The sequence below is a fragment of the Myxine glutinosa genome, chromosome 1, assembly GCF_964187855.1.
Source record: "Myxine glutinosa chromosome 1, kmMyxGlut1.1, whole genome shotgun sequence".
NCBI classification, from domain to species: domain Eukaryota; kingdom Metazoa; phylum Chordata; class Myxini; order Myxiniformes; family Myxinidae; genus Myxine; species Myxine glutinosa.
The window spans coordinates 150,236,549-150,255,458 of record NC_136261.1 but is presented as its reverse complement, the minus strand read 5'-3'; the positions used below and the strand labels follow the sequence as shown (position 1 = coordinate 150,255,458).

General features: G+C 43.7%; 1 protein-coding gene across 6 annotated transcripts in view; it reads left to right on the top strand.

Annotated features, from left to right (window-relative positions):
• The first annotated feature begins 6,187 nt into the window (after window positions 1–6,187).
• IGHMBP2 (immunoglobulin mu DNA binding protein 2) overlaps window positions 6,188–18,910 on the top strand; it is a 79,135-nt gene continuing 66,412 nt past the window's right edge. Inside the window, exons 1-9 of one of the 6 annotated variants that reach the window (XM_068119398.2) lie at window positions 6,188–6,233; window positions 6,666–6,767; window positions 9,472–9,641; window positions 10,985–11,180; window positions 12,295–12,395; window positions 13,597–13,763; window positions 16,457–16,657; window positions 16,903–17,050; window positions 18,074–18,248. In XM_068119398.2, the coding sequence (XP_067975499.2) occupies window positions 6,691–6,767; window positions 9,472–9,641; window positions 10,985–11,180; window positions 12,295–12,395; window positions 13,597–13,763; window positions 16,457–16,657; window positions 16,903–17,050; window positions 18,074–18,248 (1,235 nt within the window). In that variant the 5' untranslated portion in view covers window positions 6,188–6,233; window positions 6,666–6,690. Of the gene's footprint in view, window positions 6,234–6,279; window positions 6,359–6,407; window positions 6,533–6,569; window positions 6,768–9,471; window positions 9,642–10,984; window positions 11,181–12,294; window positions 12,396–13,596; window positions 13,764–16,456; window positions 16,658–16,902; window positions 17,051–18,073; window positions 18,249–18,910 lie in introns of those variants that run through there. The other 5 variants (XM_068119404.2, XM_068119391.2, XM_078778395.1 and 2 more) reach the window with 5 other exon arrangements.

Sequence of the window (18,910 nt, the reverse complement as noted above, 5' to 3'; positions counted from 1 at the left end):
AAAGAAAACGGCGCCCGGACGAGGTGTCCATGATGAACAGGAGGCTGCCGGAATGGCCGACGCTCATGGCCGCAAGTGAGCGCCGGCCCGGTCGTTTCCCGACCCGTCAAAAGAACACGGCGGGCGGCACGTTTTAGCCTTGCGGCCGAACCTGGCATGGTAGTAGCACCAGGTTTGCGGCGGTGGCCCCCGCGGCGGCCGTGCCGGTGGTGGTGGTGGTGGTGGCAGCGGTAGTGGGCGGGGCATAGCAGCGGCCACGAGGGAAGCAGGGGGCGCTGTAGCCGCCGCGCCGGGATCCACTATGGCAGCACCGTACACCGACCGCGTGTCGCAGGCCGCGAAATACTTGTCGGCCTCTCCAGCCAGGGCGCGGGGTTCCGTTATTTTGGAACCGGCCAGCGCGAGGCGCACCTGTACAGGTAGCTGGCGTAGGAAAAGTGCTCAGAATAAGAAATCCGGGCGCTGGTCTCCAAGCAGGGACAGCATGAAATCCATCCGGATGGATGGTCGTGTGTCGCCGAGGGCGGGAAGGTCCAGGAGGCGGTCGGCACGTTCGACCTCCGTGAGCCCGAACGTGGCGAGGAGGAGACGTTTGAGTGCCTCGTACTTGTGGTCGCCCGGCGGGCGCCGAAGGATGGACACGACGCGGGCGGCAGTGCCGGGCCCGAGGGCGGCGACCACATGGTAGTACCTGGTCTCGTCCGCCGTGATGTCCCGGAGTTGGAATTGAGCTTCAGCCTGCACAAACCAAATGTCGGCATGCGCTTCCCAAAACTCTGGGAGTTTGATTGCGGCGGCGTTGGTAGCCATGGCGCGTTCGGGGGTCAGCAACGGCTGAACCAATCGGGGCCACCGGTGTGGTGCTGTGCACACACAACTCGATTGCCAGAGAGGTAGGGCACAACGCGTGGATACAAACAAGAGTCTTTATTACAAGCTCGCATATCAGCACTGGGCGGGCTCGAGCTTAGAGCCGGCATATATGTCCCGAGGCCACGCCTTGCCCCCAGGCATGGCCGATCGGCCGATAGGCGGGGCATGTATTTCAGTTCCCCGCCTGGACGCTCGCGCCACCCACTGGTGCGCGGAATTATTGACCCTTGTGCCCGCCACAACTTACTTATATTTTCAGTAGCTGTGATGCAATGAAAATACTAACTGAAGTTAAAAGTAATGGTTTCCATTTAAACGTACCCAGCCATGCAAGTGCAGTGGGCAGCTTATAGCAACAGCTATACAGCAACTATACAGCAACAACTTATAGCTTACAGCAATACTAATAGGCTTATAAGTCACTGGAAGCCCATCGGTACTTCACTGCTGGCTTTGTGCAGACAGTACATCATGTCAAGTCTGCAACAGGGTTGATTATCTTGAAAGCTGATGTACGTCCATCACAGCGGGCTAATGACCCTTCACATCGCCAATGGCTAGCCACAAACAGTGACGGAGTAGTGCAAGCTGCCCACTGCACTTGCATGGCTGGGTAGGTTTAAATATAAATTATTACTTTTAACTTCAGTTAGTATTTTCATTACATCACAGCTACTGAAAATATAAGTAAGTAACTGTTGTGTGTATCGCGCATGTATAAACATGTACGCACGCATTGCTACGCGTGTTTGCTTTCATTGGCCGTTCGGTTGTCAGGTGTCAGAGGGTGAAAGTACCCGGATGTACTTTCATACCTGGTGTGCTGGTGAGGTACATGTACACATTCGCGAACTGACCATCCGGCCAGGCCGTCGGGTCGTTGATCCACGCACTTGCCGGTATAGGTGAGCAGATAATCATAACAATTGTGCAAATTATGACTAAAGCATGAAATTTTTACCAGTGTTAGTACAAACCATAAGCTTCATTTTAAGATCGGGAGGTAAGTCAGATTTGACCTCTGAGGATAGTGAGAGGTCAATGACCTCAATTACATTGAAATTGTCATTTTTTCACGATTCTGGTGCAGTTTGTCTGTTTTGGGAATCATTAAAAAGGTATGTTGCCATGTGTTGGTCCCTTTATCTTCTGGAGAGCCTTTATACATAATCACAGGATGCAACCATGACTGAACAAGTGCTTTAAATGAGGTCAGTGACCTCAGAAAACAAATTTATTGAAATACACATTTAGGTTATTGTGGTGTCCAGAACAGCTTGCATGAAATCGTGTTGTAAGATATAGACGCATAAATATAAAGGTGTCTGATTGCACCTAACAGTCTCTCGAACATGCACATAATGCAGTGCACTTGAGTGCAGCCTTGATGCACTTGCAGCGGCCGGTACATCCCTTCTTGCAGCCGCAGTGGATCAGTTCGTGGCAAGATTTTGATGCCTCTGGCAGTGTCTTCCAAAGAGGCTGCCACCCAGAGGCCTCCTTTGTCCAGCCCCAGTCAGATGGGATTGGTAACTCTGGATTCAGGACCAGAGTTTGGTTCCAGCAGTTGCCCTGGAGAGATGCATGCTTGATGTGCTGCTGGAGTGCTGCCTGCGTTGGGGGAATGTTTTCTAGAGCCCTAGACTTGTGTGCGAAGAGCTGTTTCCTAGCATCGTTCACTTCCATGGTGTCACTGGTGCGGTCATACATCAGCACAACGAAGCGCTCCAGCAGTGACATTGACTCCTCACTGACATCACTTGGCATGCGTAAGTGTTCTTCAAAGGCATCAGTCACCTGTGGGAACACTTTCCAAATCTCCCAGGCAGTCTTCTTCCCTCTGCCAGCGAAATAAGCCACAGTGTCGCACCCTGTGAGGGCATGGAAGATGGGGAGAGTAGCACATTGTCTTGTGTTCATGGCGGCAGCCAGTTGGTGAACAGCTATGTACCATGGAATGTCTTATCATTGCCACCGAGTGTGCGCTGTCTAGGAACAGAGGCAACAGTGCATTGATCGCGGCAGGTGGGATCACTGCTTGCTGGACATCGGCATGGTAGGCAGACCATGACACCCATTCATCTATGGATTGCTTCTCTAGAGCTGTCTTCACTGTCCTCAGCCACCCATACTCTTCTTCCACGGCAGCTTTAGCAGCCAGGAGGTCGGGAGGCCTTGCAGGACGTTGTACAGCCGGTGCAGTGAAGTGCTTCGTCTTCATGGCAGCAGGTGGCACACTTGTGTACACTGATGGCAGAGGTGCTACCGACTTGGCGGAAGAGATGTCTTGCCCAATCACCACTACACCACGGTCGAGTCCGCCATTCGTGTGTGATGGATGTTGCATTAGGGAGATACCTGTGCCATGAAAAGAATCCTTGGCTGTCGCAGAGCTGGGGTTATGGTCAATATTATCGACAGCCCCAGTCGTGAACAGTCCCTGGCGCAGCTTGGGTGGGCAAACAACTTCTTCCATGTTGAAGCGCTGGCAGACACCATTGGCAATGTCTGCTGTGAGCTGTAGGAATCTATCATATGACACACACATCCCTAGGCTGAACAGTTTGTCAATCAGACCTCTGCTCCTGGTCACAGCGTGAATCTTGAGGGACAAGTAGAGTGGGAGTGGGGTTTCTCTCTCGCGGCTGTGGCGCACTGAGGTCGACTCCACACTGCGTGCATGCTTTACACTGTTGAACACCAGTAGCTGCGATACTGTAAGAGCAGCAGTTGTGGTGATTGTGTTAGCCAACTGAGTCTGGTGCTTGATGTTCGCCCCATCGAGGATCATGTTCACCAGAGCAAGGAGGGATGGTGTCACAGAATCTTTCTGGCAGTCAGCTTGGAACGCACTGTCAAAGGTGAACCTGGTCTCAAACATTTCTCTACATACTACATGTGCTGCTCTTACTAGGTGCATGGCATCACTGTCATGATCACAGGCCTTCTTCAGGGCAGGACCTATATCTTTCTCAAACAAGAGAAGTGTGTCTCGGCCCTGAGAGTGGGCTCTCAGATCAGGAAGCACAGAAAGAAGTCTGTCCTTCAGTCTGGTTGTGTGTATTCTGTTGGTTACCGTGGCACCCAGCTGCTCCAGTCTCGTCTTGTAGAGGTTAGCCACATCTGAGAGTTTAAATACAGGCGCATTGTCCTCATCTGCATGCATGTCCTCCATGAATACCACCAGCTCAGCAAAGGCTATGCCATGCAGATGATCCGCATCCTCGTCCTTGAGTGCGGCTGGTCTGATTTTGTTGTATAATGCACGGAGACAGTTGCGATGGTATTTTGCCTCGATGGCAATCATGTCTCCTGCAGACAGCTTGGCCAGCAGTTCAGTGTCCCCCAATTCAGTGGCACATCTCCGAACGTTCTTGTCAATTTCCTTTGTAGCTGCTCCGTGCAAGTCTGCAGTGCCAGCTGGCTTATTGCAGAAGAAACAGATAGACTCGGTTGACTGTGGAAGCCTGTGGGCAGCTGCTGATCGTGTGTGCACGGTTGGAGTACCGGTACTAGATTGCTGTCCTGAAGCTGATTCTGCTCTGCTCTGCTGGTTAAACATTTTTTTGTTAAACTTTAAACGACATTTTTTGTGCCACTGAGCACTGTGTGTCCTCAAGGTAGCTTCTACGCCATCGCCATCATCCAGTCTGTTCACGTTGAGTTCCATTGGCATGTGCCGAAGTCCCTTGAACTGGAGGAGGTCTTCTGTCAATGATGCATAGCCACTACCACTCGGTTTCATGGTTGATATTAGTGGGCACTGCAAAGGTTCATCTGTCTCTGCTTGGCAAAGAATACAAAGCTCCCAGTTAGTTATTGGGGGTGGTCTTGATTGCTTGGACGTAGAGGGCTGGGCTGGGTCTATGAGGATATGACGCTTTGCCATAGTGACGATCAGGTCTGGGATGCTTGTATCTTGGCTTCGATCATCAGGCAGGGAATCCTGCAACACACAAGTACAACAATTGTGTTAGTACCAGCCACCACAGTTTACATTCATTGGCATCAATATTTGATATGTTGAGGTAATTGACCTCTCCCTGTCCTCAGAGGTCAATGCTAGACATCTGTAAATAACTACCAACACTGTGTGGAATATGTAGACACTTTTATTGGAACACAAATGCATGGTTTGTACATCATAAACATGTTTACCATTAACGAATGAAGCCAAACATCAATATTTTGCTATTTTGAGGTCATTGACCTCTCACGGTCCTCAGAGGTCAAATCTGCCTTACCTCCCGATCTGAAAATGAAGCTTATGGCATGTACTAACACTGGTAGAAATTTCATGCTTTAGTCATAATTTGCACAATTCTTATGATATGAGAGATTATCAGCTGTACTAGTAACCGGTACGGACAAATTGCAAGGCCAATTGCCGATAATTTGGTCTCGTATATCTCTTTAGCTTCGCTTGGAAGATTGTCAAAATAGTTGTAAGACATGCTGATATAACTATAAGTGGCCAGTAGTATGTGACGAAAGTCGTAAGTTAAACCGTTGCAACAACACAAAATCTAGCACTTTCCTGCGCATGTCTGCAAACACAAAGCACACACACTGCAAGCGCGCGGCGTGATTGTTTTCATCGCTCTAGGGCACGTGACGCCGTTACTAAGCGGAAGTGACGTCACTCCGCCCCCACCCATTGGCCAGATCGATGTGGAATTTTATTTGCAATGGCGTGAAAACTTTTTATTCGATCAAATATACCAACATAATCATATATATTATGGAAGGTAGAGTAAGATTTAAATAAAGAAAACAAATATGTGGTGATATTAAGTATGAGTTATTAGCCCGACCACGTTTTATTCCCTTTATTTAACTGTCAAATTCAATTTACAGAGTATTTATTCTTTTTTATATTTAAGGACTATGCTTTGGAAAGTTTAAGGTCTACTGGGCATGCACTGGAGTAATTTTTAAAAAAGTTTTTATGGCGTTTCCTCACGATTCTTGCAAGCTGAGTCAATTTTGAAAGGAAAGGTGAAGTAATGAGATTTTAAAAGGAATGTAAATTATTTATTTAAGTCAAATTAGATCTGGAGTGCATAAAACTCAAAATAACATGAGATCTAGATACCATCACGCTTCTTCCGTGAGGCGGGTTTATTTTATGAAGAGAAAGAGGATCTCATGAAGAAGAAGAAGAGAACCTTAATCATGGTCACAAACCCGGAAGTAACGTTTGGGGCGATGTTTTTTAAAACGAATATATACAATGCGATTTATGTATTTGAGATTAATTTGTTTTGACTTTGTAGCACCAACATTTTCCATAAAAGGTGATATTTTATATGAAGAGGAAGAAGATGTTGAAGAAGAAGAAGAGGAGAACCCTAATCATGGTAACAAACCCGGAAGTAACGTTTGGGGCGATGTTTTTCAAAACGAATATATACAATGCGATTTATGTATTTGAGATTAATTTGTTTTGACTTTGTAGCACCAACATTTTCCATAAAATTAAAAGGTGATATTTGTGGATGTTCACGTTTTTAAAAATTTTTTACAACATCGAGCTGGCTTCACACGTGTGATTAAAGGATACCGGTTCTATGTTTTGAGAGTCGTGTGCAGCATGTAATGTGATGTGAGCCTCAAGAGTCCTTGGCCCTGAACCTGCAGAGCGTTCTCTCGAGCAGGGGCACGTTGTTGTTGTTGTTGTTGTTGTTGTTGTTGTTGTTGTTATTATTTACGGTTTATTTTCATCACCGGGCGGGATTTGCGAAAGCTTTGACGGATTGGAATCATTTGCTGTGTTTGTTGTGTACTTTCAGGCCCTCTTGTAAGAGTACCGGCACCATGTCGCTGGAGGAATTCGTTTCGCGAACCCTGGAGCTCTTGAAAGAAGAACGTGAGGCCGAGGTTGAAGAAGCAAGGTGATGTTTCAGCCTCGTCTGTAGTACCAACCATCCATGCTGCTTTTGATTCGATCCACGTGGTATTCAGTTAAACGTTAAATACACAAATTAATTTATCTCTCTTTATTTCGATATTATGTGATTCCCATCGAATCTGACCTTGTAGGGTACACGATTCAGCTGCATTTCAGGTACACCTGGGCTTTAATAACGATCTCCTGTCCTCGTTGCTAACATACAGCACCACTGCACTGGGGTGGGTGCTCAAACGTACAAGATCGATCACATGTACACCCAAAAAAATTCCCTTCTCCTGACGTCACCAGACATTGATTGGACCACGAATGCTAAAACATCCCCTTGCAAGCGAAAATGAATGAATATCGAGAGCCAAGGTCAAACTCTGTCGTCATGGTATTTCTGTCCATAAAGTACTCTGACGGCACTTGTTCAGCCTCAAATTCCGTGCACGTATAGGTTAGTGTACTGGAGCCTGGATTACCTGTGGCCTTCATCCCTGACGAACTTTCTTCCAGTCAATCAAGTGAACCAAATCCAGGGGTGTGAGCAAGCCAGCCGCTCCGTATCAACCGCTTTGCAAGGTGCTTGACAAGCCAGCCGCTCCGTATCAACCGCTTTGCAAGGAGCTTGACAAGCCAGTCGCTCCGTATCAACCGTTTTGCAAGATACGTGCCAAGCCAGCCATTCCATATCAACTGTTTTGCAAGCTGTTTGACAAGCCAGCCATTCCATATCAACCGCTTTGCAAGATGCTTGCCAAGCCAGCCATTCCATGTCAACTGTTTTGCAAGCTGCTTGACAAGCTAGCCGCTCCGTATCAACCGCTTTGCAAGATGCTTGCCAAGCCAGCCATTCCATATCAACCGCTTTGCAAGGTGCTTGACAAGCCAGCCGCTCCGTATCAACCGCTTTGCAAGATGCTTGCCAAGCCAGCCATTCCATATCAACCGCTTTGCAAGATGCTTGCCAAGCCAGCCATTCCATATCAACTGTTTTGCAAGATGCTTGCCAAGCCAGCCATTCCATGTCAACTGTTTTGCAAGCTGCTTGACAAGCTAGCCGCTCCGTATCAACCGCTTTGCAAGATGCTTGCCAAGCCAGCCATTCCATATCAACCGCTTTGCAAGGTGCTTGACAAGCCAGCCGCTCCGTATCAACCGCTTTGCAAGATGCTTGCCAAGCCAGCCATTCCATATCAACCGCTTTGCAAGATGCTTGCCAAGCCAGCCATTCCATATCAACCGCTTTGCAAGATGCTTGCCAAGCCAGCCATTCCATATCAACTGTTTTGCAAGCTGCTTGACAAGTCAGCCGTTCTGTATCAACCGCTTTGCAAGGTGTTTGACAAGCCTGCAGTTCCGTATCAACCACTTTGCAAGCTGCTTGCCAAGCCAGCCAATAAATATACGTAAACACCGGGGCAAGTTGTTCACTACACCGTTTCAAAACCTTATTAGAAATATCATCTGGGCCAATGGCCTTCCTTTCCTTGGTCTTAGCAAATTCATTACGAACCTCATGCACATTCACTGCAATACTCTCATCGAGTCCTAAATTTTATCCTTTAACATTTCCACAATAGAATCGTTCTCTAGTTTGAAATCATGAACATCAAATCTACAATAAAAATCATTCAGATTATCAACAAAGTCTTACTACAGTCTGATAGTGTCTTTGATTTGTCCTTGCATCCAACCATAGTCTGCATTTTCTACCAAGTAGCGTGCAAATTATTTCTTTTAAAATTCCGTTCCGACTTTAGTTTATAATCTGCCTTAGACTTTGTAACTTGCCCCCTCTATTTCTCGCTGAAAAGCTTTCACTTGCGATCTATCTCCATCTAAAAAGGCTTCCCTCTCTTCCTCAAGCAAGTCCTTCAACTTCTTGGTAATCCATGGCCTATGGGCATGAGCCAATTGCATGTTCAGTTTGTGCGAAATCGCAAAAGTTCACGTTTGAAATGAACATAGTTTGCTTTGAACAATATAACCTGTGTCTGGTTCAAGCTTTTATCCATGGGAAACGTTTATTCTTTTTATGCCTCCACAGCCCAAGGACAGAGGCATAACAGTATTTTGTTTAATTTTTATGTTTTTACGTTGAAGGCTCCAGTCACGGATGAAATAGTCCTCATCGAGGTCAAGCCTTGAATAAAAAAATGCATTGATAAATGTGAGGAAAGAGAAATAAAAGAGAGAGAATAGAAAGGTGAGGAGTGTAAATGAGTAAGAAAAGTGTATGATGCTTGTTTGTGAGAAAGGGGTTGTAGCTAGCCCGGTAGATATAGTTTGAGTGAGATAGAAAGTAAGACCAGAAAACCTGACACGGAGTGTGTAAGATGGTTCCGGGCACCACTTTAATGCTCCAAGTCAGAACGGTAGTACTACCCTGGGGTGTTGCTGTCGCCAACCTACAACCTAGAAAAACCGTTCCAACCAGATGGGTGTGTTTTAGGAGACACCATCTCTTTACTAGATGGCCGTTGGCTCCCAAAGGGAGCTCATCTGCCCTTTAACAGGTATTGTTTTTAGTACTGCAGAGTGTCACAGTCATCCTTCCCATAAGTCCTTTGCAATAAAATATTTTTTTGTGATTACATTATAGCTTTTTTTAACCTGCAAAGATCTGCCATCTTTAATTGTCATTGAGCTTGCCCGAGCTTGGCGGACAAGTGTGAACCTGATTTTATATTTTATTTTAGGTCATGGCAGCAGAAGATACCACTGAAGGAGCTCCAGAAACGTGGGGTGTGCCTGTTGAAGCTACAGCCATCCAACCAACACACCGGCATGTATGGTCGCACGATCATATCTTTTGAGGCCAGAAAAGTGAGGCAGAAAGTCGAGTTGCCCAGCAATTGTTTTGGACCAGGTACGTTTTAATCACAAAGTTAGTACATGAATGGCTACTTCAGCATTTTTCTTATTAATACCTTCAACTTCTGGGAGGGAGTGAGGTGTGCACTTCTATGTTGCGTTGAGGTGAGGTGGGCACAAGATCACTGTCTAATCTCAGAGAGTGGATGAAGATGAGGGATGGAGAATCAGTGTATGACACAATGTGGAGTTATCTGCCAAAAGGAAAAGGTGGTTTTCCCAAAATGTCAAAGAGGTGATTTGTACTAAACATGAGGAAACCAGACTGGGTTCAAAACCCTGCCTTGGGGAAACTCCAGCTTTTTCTGAGAGAAGGGATAAAAGAGTTCCATTGACAGCAACATGTTGATTCCATTGGTGGAGGAAGTCATAAATTCAGGAATGAAGGCAGTATTTCATGTCACAGGCAGAGAGCTTGGCAATTAGAGCAGTATGCCAGACTGTCGAATGCCAGAGATATGTCCAGGGTGACAGTTCCAACCTCTTATTTGAGATTGAGGGCCTCAAACTAAATATTGCTGAGACAGGAGCAGAAGCATGTCCATAATTGATTGAGTGGGACAGAATCAAAATTAATGGTCAGAAATCAGGCCGTTTGAATACGGGGAAGACTTGACATCAGCAGCAATGATGGATTCTATAACTTTGCTTGTAAATGAAGCCAAGCTCACTGGCCTGAAATTAGTAGCATCTACTTTTGCACCCTTCTTGTGGACAGGAGTGACATTTGCTGACTTCCATGCCGATGCGATGCAGACAAAGAAGGACTGACCGAAAAGCGCAGATAGAGGGGAAGAAAGAACAGTAGTGCAGGATTTAAGAATATAAGCAATGATGTCATTTGTGTGTGTCACTGATGCAGGATTAAGGCCGGACAAGATGGGTGAGAAGTCCAATAAGACATTCTGCCTTATCTCAGGGAGAATGTGCAGTAATGCTGTTTGATGTGAGGGACAGGATGGATAGGCAAACATGAGACAGACAGACAGACAGACAGACAGAAATGTGGCTTTCATGTGAGATCTGGTGTTGATGTGTTTTCAAACCACGGTCCAACGTCCACCACAATCTGACCCAGAGCTGCAAGTTTGCAATTTGTCATTCTTTTCTTTGACCTGCCTTTTTTTCGGCCTGGTGATTCACTGTTTGTATGTCTTGCATTTTTTGCCCTGTTTTTAGTAACTTTACCTTCATGGAGTTCATACATTCCTGTTTATCCTTGTTTGGCATTGATTTCTGTGCAATTGCATTTCTGTGTTCTTTGTCCTGTTTGTATGGAAATGTTGTCTGTTATTTGAGTAAGTTCATGGTCTGCTCTACTTTTTTGTGATACTGCAGGTGACATTGTGGGTTTATTTGACTCAATGGGTGAAGGCTTGTCAAAGCAACTGGCATCTGGAATAGTCACAAAAGTAACAACAGATTATGTAACAATCGCATTTGAAGAAAGCCTTGATGCCTTATCCCTACCCTCGGAAGGAATGTTTCATCTCCTTAAACTTGCAAATGATGTCACCTACAAACGTTTGAAAAGGTGTGTCATCTCCCTCTCTTTTGGGAAACGCCATGAGAACTCTCCTCTTTTCTTCCTTGATGATGCTTGATTTTATCCATTTAAATCTTGATTTTTATCCATGATGATGGATTTAAGATTTCAAAATCAGTTAAAAAAAAAATCATTTGGATTGGTTATTTTCTGAAAAGTGAGGAAGTATTTCATGAAATTGCCACTTTATTTTAAATATTTTTTGTTTATTTTAGGGTTTTTGTGGAGTTTTCTAATTCCTTTATTCGGTTGATGTTTTTTTGTTTGGTTGTTTTTTGCTTGCTTTATCATTTTATATCTGGATAGTTTGGTTTTGTTCTACATAATTGCTACATTTTTACCTCTACCACTAAAGGTGGATGGAGATTATGTTTTCACCCCTGTTTGTTTGTTTGTCTGTGTTTGTCTGTCTGTGAACAAGATATCCCAAAAGGTTGTGGACGGATTTGGACTAAACCTGGTAGAGAGGTTGTGTGTGTGTGTGACAAAGGCTAATCGATTCGATTTTGGTGAAGATCCGAATATGGATTCGGATATGAGAATTATTTATTTTTTAAGTGATTCTTCACCATTGAGTGATTGCGCTAAAACCGATACATAGCACGATATCTCAAAAAGTTATGGACGGATTTGGACAAATCTTGGTGGACCGATTGGGTGTGTGGCAAGGACGAATCAATTTGATTTTGGTGAAGATCTGAATATGGATTCGGATACGAGATTTATTTAAATTTTAAGTGATTCTTCACCATTGAGAGATCGGGCGAAAAGCAATATATAACATGATTTTCATAAAGTTATGGACGAGTTATGACTAAACTATGTGGACGAGTTGGTTAGGTGACAAGAACAAGCCGATTCTATTTTGTTTCAGGTCCGAATCCAGATCTGGCCTATCAGTGGGATACAAAACATAAACTGTTCAGCTTGGCGGAGGTATGCGCTCTACCAAGTGCCATTCTAGTTGATGAATGTTTTTAGTTACTGGTTGGTAATGAACGTTTTGATAAATTTATCAGTGCTCTTTGCCTAAATGGTGGTTTATTGCATTAAAACTGCCATCCTAAATTTCACCTAAATGTTCTTCATCCATTTGTTCAAGAGCTCTCCACTTGCTGAATAATTTTCGGGCCGGGCCGGCCAGTGGACTCATCTCTGCGTTGTTTGGTAATTCTGAGCCCAACATCGCACCATCTGCTGCAGGTGAGTCTTCGTGCCATTGTGCACCTGTAGAGATAGCCTTCAGGCGAGGGCTTGTCCGAGGTGTGAGAAATACGTAGCTTGCCGTTTTTATCATTACTTTCACTGGTTAGTAATGATCGCTTTCGATTAATTAATTGGAGCTCTTTGCCCACAGTGTTTATTGAAACTAATCAACCTGCAGCAATCAACTGGTTGCACAGATTACTTGGATTGAGAAGCTTCACTTATCATTCCATTCAAATTTATATATCCAACGGCTACTTTGTTCAACTAATAGCCACAGCCACAGTTAATCCAATCTTGATACGAGTTCCCTTCCAAGGGACTTAAACGCAGGGGGAAGCCAATATGCTCATCAAGCCTGCACAGTGGTTGCCAGCCCGTTATTGTTTTCCAGTGCTGTTCCCTTTATACATGCTGAACGTCGAGCAAGGAAGCAGTAGGTTTCATTTTCAAATGATTTGGTATGATTCGGCCTGGGTTCGAACTGCTGACCTCTCAGACTCTGAGCGGATGCTTCAACCGGCTAACTATTATGCCACTTACTCTGATAAATCTTCTTGGGGTTGATGGAAAGAATTGTTTTTATCAAAGCCTTCATGAATTGTCTGGTCAGGCCTGATATTCTGCTTGAGCCACTTTCAGCACGAATTTGGAATTTGTTTAGAGTGCCTGGAACAGCTTACTCTCTTTGAATGTTTATATTGCCTTTATTCCTTCCAATTTTTTTTCCAATACCTTGTAAGCCTCTTCTCTGCCATTCCAATGAGCATGTTAACTTTCCAGCCTCTTTCTTTTGTGAGCTTTGCTGTCTGATTGACTTATAGTCGCCTGGACGACCTCTTACTGTTGCTGAATGATCCTGTATAATTTTGTTACGTGGAGGGATGCGGATAGTAGGCGTGGCTTCTCTTTACTTTTTCTTTGGCCAAGTTTTCTTTGTGTCTTTTTATTCTTAAATATCCATGGGCATGATGGTGTACTTAGACCCTTCTGAAGCCTCCTTTATGTTTTTAATTTGTTTGAGGTAGTTGGTGATAACTTTACCATCCATTGTAATTTTCCTGTGTGCACCATTGATTTTAATCGATGTATTGTCAGAGGTAGCTAGGGTGCATTGTTTTCTCCAAATTGATCTGATCAGAGTAGATCACAGAATAGTTTTTGAGCTTCTGACTCAGTGGTGCATATGTGCTTCCAGAAGCAAAAATACAATTTATAAACCATGCACTGGACGACTCTCAGAAGGAGGCAGTGGTGTTTGCATTGAACCAGCGAGAGGTGGCAGTTGTCCATGGACCACCTGGGACTGGAAAAACCACAACAGTGGTAGAGATAATTCTGCAAGCTGTACAACAGGGTGAGAAGGTAAGATTTTGATTGTATACATCAAATTTGTTGTATTGCTTTGCCGTGCCATTCGTGTCATCATCAACCATGGCAGGCCTGCGGATTTCACGGAAACGATCGTTACCGGTAACGTGTCGGTAACGTGATAGCAAAAACACGGAACTGAAAGTACGTTTCCCATCGCAGAAAGGCAGTGTATGGCAAAAAGATGTAGTATTTACCTTCACGTGTGATTTTCAGCTGACTATTTTAGAAGTTGAGTTTTATTTCCAACAAAATTAGGCCGGCAAAGCAGATAGCATGTAGTTTCCCATATTCAGGGTCGCGATATGACTTCCGCTTTGACGGACATGCACATCGGTCTAAATCAGACTTCCTTTTCAAAATGGCATCCGTTGCTAAGCGAAAAAACCCCGAAAATGTCGCCTTAAAAACATTACGAAAATGGTCATTCAGCGACGATTTTGAAGCGGAATGCGATGGGGAAGGCTTGGTCACATTGCTTCGCTTCATCATATAACTTAAAATAATAATAAAACTTTATTTCATAAGGGTATACACAATCAAATTGACAGAATTTTCTCTTCTCTGATAATAAACATCAACCTCAATAATGAACATGCGTTAATTACATTGCATACATGTAAATGACAGGATTTATTATTGGAGACTACATTTTTAATTCTGTATTACAAATGTTTTGCTTTACAAATTCTAAAGGAAAAAAATATCGTTTCCCATTAGGTTTGGGCACGGAACCGGAATTTTGTTTCCCATCGGTTCCTATAAACTTAAATCATGGAACCAAAAAACGGTTGCTGGTGAGATCTGAAATCCCCAGGCCTGCGATGGGGAACCATTGCTAATCCCACTTCTCACAGTACATAGAGATTAATGATTTAAAAAAACTTTTGCAATAAAATTTACATTGAAAAATGAATACATCTGTTAAAAAAAAAAGTATATACAATATCTATATTATCAAAGCCGAGTGTCCGTTGCAGAACTACTTTGGAGTGTCTGTGTCTGACCAAAAACAATATAGCTCAATATTTCAAAAGTTGTGGATGGATTCAGACAAAACATGTTGGGTGTGGTTGGTGACAAGAACAAGCCGATTCGATTTTGGTTAAGGTAGGGATTCAGATCTGGCCTAACAGTGGGATACAAAAAGTAAACTGTTCCGCCTGACAGAGGTATGCGCTCTACCAGTGCCATTTTAGTTTTATGCACGTTTTCATTTGACATATAATGTGCTATTTTTTCTCATTTCTAAAGCAAAGGATCCACATTTTAGTATATCAATTCTGTTCATAACTTTTCAAACATAGGGCTTTTTGGCATTTTGGAATTTAATTACCTTCATCAAATAACATTCTTATATTCTTCATTTCCATTTAGGGCTATATATTTGTTATTAATTGCAGATGTTTTAACCCCCCCCCCCTCCAGTTTAATCCTGCACATACCCCACACATTACCTCAGTCCTTTATCCAATACATCAGCCTTCACTCATTCCTATTTCCTTCAAAATGATTTGCTCTTCCTTGATAATGCTTTCACACTACTCTCCTTTCACTCTTCTGTCTCCTATCCTCCTCCCCTCCCATCTTTTCCGATTCTCAAACTTATTTTCACAATTTTCTCCCTAACAAAGATGAGCCATTACTTTCAATGTCTTGATGCTTCTACTCTCCTAACATTTGAGTCAAACATGACATTAGGATCATCTCTCTGGAGTCTCGACCTATCAAGTGTAGATGCAGTCTGGCACTCCCACCTTGCTCTCCAATATCTCTGCCTGTGGTATCCAAGGCCAACTCCACACCTGGTTTGCTGATTTTCTCTACTCTTGTAGCCAACGAGTGGCTCTCAATGGAATCTTTTCATTGACTCTCCCTGTTAAGGTTGGAGTGCCCAAGGCAGTGTTCTAGAAGTGCCCAGTCCTCTTCCTAAACTTCATCGATGTCTCTGACTCTAGAAAATCCCTTTTATCTATTTGCTGATGACTACCCTCTGCCGTGACATCCCTCATCCTTCAGATAGGCAGTCAGCAACCTCTTCCCTCCCTACAGATATTGATAGAATAACGAGCTGTCAAACACTTCGAATATGTCTTTCAATCCTGACAAATCTTGCACTCTCATTCTGTCTCTCTGAAAAGACCAACTGGCAAACCATCAACTTTCTTAATAATCCTCTTCAAAAAGTTTTTTTTTTGTATACTTGGTCTAGGCTCGAATGAAAGCGAACGCATCGAACATATAATAAAGGGAGTGGGAGACAAGATGGGGAGATAGAGGGAAGTACAATAACAGTAGGGAACATGGTCATCTGTGGAAGAGAGGGCTGGGGCAGGGTACACAGGACAAACAAGTTGGACACTGCAGGGGCTTTCAGGAAAGGAAACAGGGAATTTGAAGAAGGTGGGTTTGTTTGGGTGGAGTTGAAGGAGTTGTCACTCAAAATTTTAGCCTCAAACTTGAAAATCCTCCACGAGCCTTGACACTGCACACAAAAAGTTGCAAACCCATGTGTACTTTTCTGATCAAATACTTCCGGGATATTTGATTACTTCTTTCCGACTTGACTTGTATCTGGATATCAATCCCTTTGTTCATTTCCTACTTTGACCTGACATGAAGGTGTATTATTAACTCTTGACTTGAGCCCAAAATTATTTCTGTATGTGTGCTGCATCTCTGCCCAGGTCCTGGCATGTGCTCCATCCAATATTGCCGTAGACAATCTTGCAGAAAGGTTGTCCAAGACTGGTGTGGTTGCTCTGCGTCTCGGACATCCTGCTCGCCTACTTGCTCCAGTGCAGCATCTCTCTCTGGATGCAGTCCTCGCACGCTGTGATTCTGCTGCAATTGTGCGCGATGTGCGTTCAGACATTGATTGCACCTATGTAAGTCTGGGTACTACTCTGCTTCTTGAAAACCAACTCACTCCAGTGGGGGTCACTTTTCTTTAAAAAAAGAAATTCTTGAGAACTTTTAGATTATGAATATGTCCATAGGTTATGAATATATGTTATCTTGTCTGATATAAAATGTCTGAAGATTCTCATATAATGTTGACTTTTTAAAATCAAATGCATTGTTGTATGTTGGGAATGAAGACAATTTTTGAGGGCATATCACTTTTCTGCAGGGTAAGCTGAAGAAGGTGCATGATCGAGGTGAAAGGGCTCACCTATACAGTGAGCTGAAGATCTTGCGGAAAGAGTTGCGAGGTCGTGAGGAGGCAGCAATGCGGAACAGCCTACTCCATGCTGATGTTATTCTTGCAAGCAATACTGGTAAAGCTACAGGAGAGTTTTCTCTAAAGACCACGCAAGATTGTGTCAGAAGCACCTTTGCTTTTGTGGTCCATGGTTTGATCATGATTGTATTTGCACCTCAGCCAAAAATTTATGATTTCTTCCAACTCAATGTAAAATTGTTTAAGTACTCTGTGTGAGCCATACTTACACATAGGTATAAAAGTTTTTTGTTTTGTTTTTTAAATAAAATGATCACATTAATAATTAGAATGGCACTCGGTAGAGTGCATACCTTCGCCAGGCTGAACAGTTTACGTTTTGTATCCCGCTGATAGGCCGGATCTGGACCTGAACCAAAATAGAATCGGCTCATTCTTGTCACCTAACCAACTCATTCACCAGGTTTTGTCATAATCAGTCCACAACCTTTTGAAATATGTTGCTATACAGAGTTTTTGGCCCCATAATCTCTCAATGGTGAAAAATCACTTTTAAATAAAAAAATTATCGTGTCCAGATCCGTATCTGCACCAATCAATTTTTCCTTGTCACAACCCCCGCTTTGCGGGGAAAAATGGGGGAAAAATGGCCTCTAAACGGTGGTTTTTTACACACCCAACCTGTCCACCAAGTTTCGTCCAAACACATCCACAACTTTTTGAGATATTCTGCTCACAGACAGACAGACAGACAGACAAACAGACAGTGGCAAAACATAACCTCTGCCCACCTTTGTTGGCAGAGGTAACTAAAAACAATACTTTAATTGGCCTGTAATAAAGTACCCATACAATCTCTAAATGACCAATAGGAATAATAGGCTGATGCACTTTCCATATGCAGTCAACTCCTTTTAAAATGAACTCGTTTTGATGAGTTTTGACATGGTCTTTTCAGTTTTTAAAACATTTTTCATATTAATTGTAAGACAATTATTTATTTTGCTATTATCTTGTCATAATTAATCATAAAGACTGTATTGTAAAGGGAGTCTACTGTAGCAATTTCAATTATGTGCAGGAATGTTAATTCACCAAGAGATGTTGTGTTGCCTGTCAGGTGCCTGTATGGATGGTCCTCTACACCTCTTACAGAAAGACCACTTTGGCCTGGTCGTGCTGGATGAGAGTGGCCAGGCAATTGAAGCGAGCTGCTGGATGCCACTGCTCTATGCTCCCAAGTGTGTGCTTGCTGGGGATCATCTGCAACTTCCGCCAACAGTGCTTTCTTCCAGGTGCTGGTACAAGCCTGTCGCCCACAGCAGACCTGCTATATTGAGTTGGTGAAGTTAAAATGTGTAACATAAATCACTTGTTCCCTTTGCAGGTCAAATATCTGAGTGCATTTGGATTGTTGTGGTCAAGGAGTCAATCGTAACTATCATTTTAAAATATCCTTTATGCCTCCTCAGCTGAAGGCCAGAGGCATTGTTTTCGGGTTGTCCACTTGCCTGTCTGTCCTTCCGTCCATTGTCATTTTTTTTGCTGATATGATAACTTGAGAACCATTGGAGATTTCAACCAAATGTGGACAAGTATAGAGTATAATATAAAGATGAACTAATTGGATTTTTAGGCCAACAGGTCAAATGTCACATCCCTTTCAGATCACGTGCCCTCACCTGCTCGAATAAAGCAGTATACTACAACAACTAAAGGTATTTTAAACCAATTTTGATGGTTGTTTGGAGACAGGGCAGCATGTTGAATCAGACGTGCATGATCATCAGACTTTAAGCAAACAAACAAAAAAGGCCTACTTTGGGGGGAATATCCTCCACTCCACTCCCCCCCCCCCCTACCGACCCTGACCTCCTTAGACCCCGATTTTTCTAATGCCATGAACAAACTTCGTTACATCACGTATGATGAAGGTTGTGATCAAGTTTCATTAAAA